General features: G+C 36.0%; 2 protein-coding genes across 2 annotated transcripts; both read left to right on the top strand.

Annotated features, from left to right (window-relative positions):
• Positions 1 to 404: 404 nt before the first annotated feature.
• Positions 405 to 989, top strand: LOC127277872 (uncharacterized). The gene has a single exon (XM_051299269.1). It carries the CDS (start codon positions 405 to 407, stop codon positions 987 to 989), a length of 585 nt encoding a protein of 194 aa, XP_051155226.1.
• Positions 990 to 1,046: 57 nt separating this feature from the next.
• On the top strand, positions 1,047 to 2,294 carry LOC127277873 (uncharacterized). Its single transcript, XM_051299270.1, has one exon. The coding sequence runs from the start codon at positions 1,047 to 1,049 to the stop codon at positions 2,292 to 2,294; it is 1,248 nt and encodes a 415-aa protein (XP_051155227.1).
• Positions 2,295 to 5,860: the final 3,566 nt, after the last annotated feature.

Consider the following 5,860-nt stretch of genomic DNA (forward strand, 5'->3'; position numbering starts at 1 on the left):
ATAGAGAAAATCGGGTTTTTGGCTTCAAAGTGCTACAAAAAATTCAAAAATAAAAAAAAAACCCTCCCAGGGATCCCTAGAAAAAGATCTCCTTTAACAAATTCATTTTGATTCTTTTGTTTTAGATGATTCTATTGCGAGTTACAGTGAACACCGCAAAATAACTTTTTTTTGGGGAGCCAGAGGAAATGTACTGTCACTCGTAAAAATTTAATAAATATATTAACTCTTTCTGTATAGCCAAAAAAAATTCGTAAAAATATGCATTTTTTTCATGGAATTAACCTTACCCCCCCTTAAAACATATTCCAATTACGAATGCAAATTTTCTAAATGCTTGGGACATTTTAATAAAGCGATACGATAACCAAAGAGCTTTAATATATGCTCATATTCAATCGTTCATGGAAATTGCTCGGGTTAACAATCATTCGGTAGAAAATTTAAAATTGTTACATGATACGACAAATAAAACGCCAGCTGCTCTTAAAAATTTGGGTCGACCAGTTTCTGAGTGGAGTGACTTACTAATTTTTATAGTCACTAGTAAACTTGATTCTCCGTCACTTAAGGAATGGGAGATGCAGTTAGAATCCAGTACAGAATATCCTACTTATGAAAAGTTAGATGAATTTTTAGCTACTAGAATAAGAGCTTTGGAAGCTATACAAGCTACTAAAATAACTTCTGAAAATTTAAAAAGTTCTAAATCAAGTTCAGTAAAGGGTCACGCTGCCTCTGTCATTTCTAAGTGTCCTTTGTGTAAAGAGAACCATAATTTATATAAATGTTCTCAATTTAAGTCACTCTCTGTTGATCGCCGTAAAGAAATAGCACAAAATAACCATTGTTGTTTTAATTGTTTAATCCCCGGTCATAGGCCTTATTCTTGTGTGAGTGAATTTACTTGTGCCAAATGTCATCGAAAACACAATACGCTTTTACATCATGATAATAGAGTTGATTCAAGTCAGGTGAGTTCGTCTTAAACGAGCTTACAATCAAATGTGATTGATCAAGAAAATTCGAGTCAATCAGAGTCTTCTATGGTTAACGTGAATCATGTCTCGAAAACTGATAAAAATGAAGTTTTTAATTTGAATAAACATGATAACGAAATAGTTAGCACACTTTTAGCTACGGCTCTGGTGGAAGTAGAGGTTGACAACGGGAAATTACAAAAATTTAAAGTACTCTTGGATCAGGGATCTGAATCTTGCTTTGTTTCGGAAAGAGCCGTAAGGACTTTGAATCCGCGTTTTGAAAAAATAAATGCTTTAACCGTACGAGCCTTAGTATTGCCTAGGTTAACTGCGTACCATCCTCCTGCGAAGCCTAAAAATTATAATGAAATAAAAACGTTTTCACTTGCGGATCCGAATCTTTTTGAGGATTCACCGATTGATTTCATATTGGGCGCGGATAAATTGGGATCTTGTTTGCTACCGGGTCTAAAACAAGGTATAGCAGGTATTTTAACAGCGCAATCGACAATATTTGGTTGGGTTCTTTCGGGTCCAATTCATGGTATCTCATCTTCTTTAATGTATTCTCCATCAGTACATAATAGTGTTTCCATAGAAACCTTGCATGATAACCTAGAAAAATTTTGGCAGCTAGAAGAACTTCCAACCACATCCTCTCTAACAGAGGAGCAAAAAAACTGTGAGCAACATTTTATTGATACACATCAAAGATTGGTTACTGGTCGGTACATGGTTCGTTTACCGTTTCAGGAACGTCCGCCCATAAACATTGGAAGTTCTCTCACTAAATGTCGAATAGTTCTCAATCGAGTTTTGCAAAGGTTATCAAAGGATCCTGCTCATTTGGAGCAGTATAAGGCATTTATGGGTGAATATGAGAGTTTGGGTCATATGAGATTAACCAAAATCGAGGATTCTTCTGATAGAAAGCAGATTGTTTATTTGCCTCATCATTGTGTAGTTCGAGAGTCGAGTTCCACTACTAAATTGCGAGTAGTTTTTAACGCCTCGAGTTTGACCTCAAATAACACCTCTTTAAACTGTCATCTTCACATAGGTCCACCTTTGTCGAACAATTTGGTCTCAATTTTACTACGTTGGAGGGAGCATAAGTATGTTTACATTGCAGATGTTGAAAAGATGTTTCGACAAATTTTGATTGATCCCAGAGATCTTGACTATCAACGGATCCTGTGGAAAAATGATCGAGAAGAGTTGGTCGCTTATCAATTATTAACTGTTACATATGGAACTTCTTGTGCCCCCTACCTTGCAAATAGAGTTATAAGGCAATTAATAATAGACTAAGGTTATAGGTTTCCTCTAGCACAATTGGTACTAGAGGGAAATATTTATGTTGATGACGTGTTTATTGGGGCTGGTGACCTGGGTACCGCAAACCAGACCAGGGAACAAGTCTCTGACCTTATGGAGAGTGGGGAATTTCATTTGCGCAAATGGGCCTCTAGAATTTTCCTCCTCAGGAGATACTCATTTGAAAGTGCTAGGTTTGAAATGGGACCCAGTCAATGATTCTTTTTGTTTTGAGGTTAAGTTGGACTTAATTGATATTCCTACAAAAAGAGTGGTGTTTTCATGCATTTCAAAATTATATGGTCCTCTGCGCTGGCTCACTCCAGTAATAGTAAATGCTAAACTTTTAATGCAGGAATTGTGGTTGCGAAAAATTAGTTAGGACGAAAAATTACCTCAAGACTTGTTATCTCAATGGTTCGAATATTATAATGATCTAGTAAATTTAGAGGCTTTAAAAATCCCAAGATGGATAGGTTCGATCTCTTCCGATTCATGTTATGAGTTACATGGATTTCGGACGCTTCTAATAGAGCATACACGGAGAGAAAAATCATACTATATTCACATGGTTTGTGTCACTCATTATTCACATCACCTGTGACATGCTTTTTTTACACAAAATTCATGTGTTTATTGGGTCGTAGATTTCTATGCAAGAAAAGTTTGGAACATGTACTATATTTGCTTCAAGTCCGTGTCGTAAATACTTCTCTCCATTCAATGCGAAATTTGCTTGAAATCCATGCGCTTTTCGGATGGATTTCTTGCAACGGAGATAGAAATGATAGTGCGCATGCGTGACTATATATATATATGACTAGACACGTGAATGAGAGTCACGCATGCGCACTAGCATTTCTATCTCCGTTGTAAGAAATCCATCCGAAAAGCGCATGGATTTCAAGCAAATTTTATATAGAGAGAAGGAAGGCAATTTTATCATGTTTCTTAAGCGTTTATAGTTTACAGATCAATCAGAATTAGTAAACATGTCTTTCTAATTTCACACAACGTTTATTCATGCAATAAACACAAGATTTCATGAAAAAATATCTTGCGTGATAAACGATTTTTACATGAAATAGTGTTATGTGAAAAAAGCAACAGTGGCTCATGTGAATATAGTATGATTTTTCTCTCCGTGTATGCGGCGAATGTTTACTTGCGTGTTTTGGATGCTAAAAATGAAGTATATATTACTTTATTAATTTCGAAGTCTAAAGTTGCCCCAATAACGCCGGTGAGCATTCCTCGAATGGAGTTGTGTGTGACTGTATTGTTGGCTCGAATTATGAAATTTGTGACATACACAATGAAATTTATGTCAGTACCACAATACTGTCACACAGACTCCAGATTAGTGCTAGCATGGCTTCGTAAACATCCTTCAACTTGGAAGACCTTTGTGGCCAATCGTGTTGCTTTAATCCACGAATTGGTACCAGAGGCATATTGGCTTCATGTTGTTTCCAGGGATAATACCGCAGATTGTGCTTCTCGTGGCTTACTTTCAAGAGAAATCATTGATCATGCTTTGTGGTGGAAGGGTCCTATATGGCTTTCGGATTCAACTACTGTTTGGATAGAAAATTCCGAATCGGAAATTATTACAACCGAATTGGAATCAAAATCTACTAAGTTGAGTTGTAATCTTATTGAAACAATGAATGATAATGATCTTATCAACAGGTTTTCTTCTTGGCCTAAATTGTTAAGAATCGCAACCTTGTGCTTACGTTTTATTAAAAATTGTAAATTTCGTAATGACTCAAAACCTTTGCATAATTATACCATTGAAATTAATCAAACACGATTATTGTTAATTAAATTAGTTCAAGGTCAATTTTTTGATTCAGAATTACGGGATCTTGTTAAATCTAAAAGCATTTCGAAAACGTCTTCTCTGCGATCATTATGTCCTTTTTTGGATAGTGAAGGAATTCTACGCGTAAGTGGGAGATTCGTAATGCCCCTATCGCATATAATGAAAAGCACCCTATAATATTACCTCGCCATAAGATCAGTGAATTAATAGCTGCCCATGCTCATTTAACAAGTCTGCATGGAGGAATTAATTTGACGTTACATACCATGAAACAGAATTATTGGGTCATGGGAGCTCGTTCTTTGGTTAAAAATATAATTAACCATTGTGTGATTTGCACTCGAGAAAAGGCGGTAGTTGTACAACAGCTAATGAGCGATCTTCCAGAGTTTAGAGTGAGCCCTAGTCGTCCCTTTTGCCACACTGGGGTTGATTATGCTGGGCCCTTTGATGTAAAATTAAATTCAGGAAGAGGATACAAAAGTATAAAAACTTACATAGCACTATTCATTTGTTGTTCGTCACGTGCTATTCATTTAGAATTAGTTTCCGACTATACATCTTTGGCCTTTTTGGCCGCATTTCAACGTTTTGTATCTAGGCGTGGAATACCGTCAAATCTTTATAGTGATAATGGTACTACATTTGTAGGAGCCAATAATGAACTAAAAAGATGTATTAGTGAATTACGTAATGATGTCGAGTTGCATAAGCGATTGAATTTGCAAGGAACGGAATGGAAATTTATTCCTCCTTCTGCGCCTCATTTTGGGGGTTTGTGGGAGGCAGGAGTAAAAAGTGTAAAACACCATTTAAGAAGAATTGTTGGTAACCATAAATTAACATTTGAATAGTTTTACACTTTGCTTGTCCGCATTAAAGCTAATTTGAATTCACGTCCCATTGCGCCTCTTTCCGATAGCTTTGACGACTTTTCGTATTTAACTCCGGGACATTTACTCATTGGTGCACCTATTACTGCTGTACCAGAACCGTCGTTAGAGTTCACACCAGAAAATCGTTTAAATCGGTGGGGAATTATTCAAAAAATTTCGGAAATTTTTTGGAGGCAGTGGAACATTGATTATTTACATTGCTTACAAAAACGATATAAATGGTCAGAATTGAAGCCAAATCTCAGTGTTGGGGACATGGTTCTTGTTAAGCATGATAATCTTCCACCTTCTCAATGGTTACTTGGTCGCGTCTTAAAATGTTATGAAGGTGAAAATAATTGTTTTAGGGTAATGAGAGTAAAAACAGCTAATTCCGAATTCGACCGCCCTATCTCTAAGCTTTGTCTGCTTCCTATTAAAACCAGTACTGATAAAAATTGTTTAGAATGTTAATTTAAGTTTTATCTTTGTTTTTTTGGCGTGTTTATCGTAAAGGAAAGAAGCTGTGATATCTTATAATTAATGTGTGTTTCTTTATTATTATTTCATGGCGGGCGGTTAAACCACAATTTTAATTTTTTCTTCAATTTCGTGAAATACGAGGCGAGCGGTATGTTTGAGCGAGTGATTATTTGATTCGCGCCTTAATATAGGCTTTCCTTAATACGTTAGCATCTATGTTTCTTGGAAGCAAATGGGGGATTCTGAGAATCGACACCCACTGAATGAATGAGTCTGCAAGAGTGCGAGATCGGGAAAGGTCTATATCTATAGACATATTCTAAATTAATGTATTTATTAAATTAATTAATTCAATTCAAACGTGGTTTTTCTTA

Source organism: Leptopilina boulardi, unplaced genomic scaffold (genome assembly GCF_019393585.1).
Source record: "Leptopilina boulardi isolate dan_hultmark-lab unplaced genomic scaffold, ZJU_Lbou_2.1 LbouV2_189, whole genome shotgun sequence".
NCBI lineage: Eukaryota > Metazoa > Arthropoda > Insecta > Hymenoptera > Figitidae > Leptopilina > Leptopilina boulardi.

Excerpts from the sequence above, each read along its gene's own strand:
- LOC127277872 (XM_051299269.1), top strand. The coding sequence starts at position 405 with ATGGAAATTGCTCGGGTTAACAATCATTCGGTAGAAAATTTAAAATTG.
- LOC127277873 (XM_051299270.1), top strand. The coding sequence starts at position 1,047 with ATGGTTAACGTGAATCATGTCTCGAAAACTGATAAAAATGAAGTTTTT.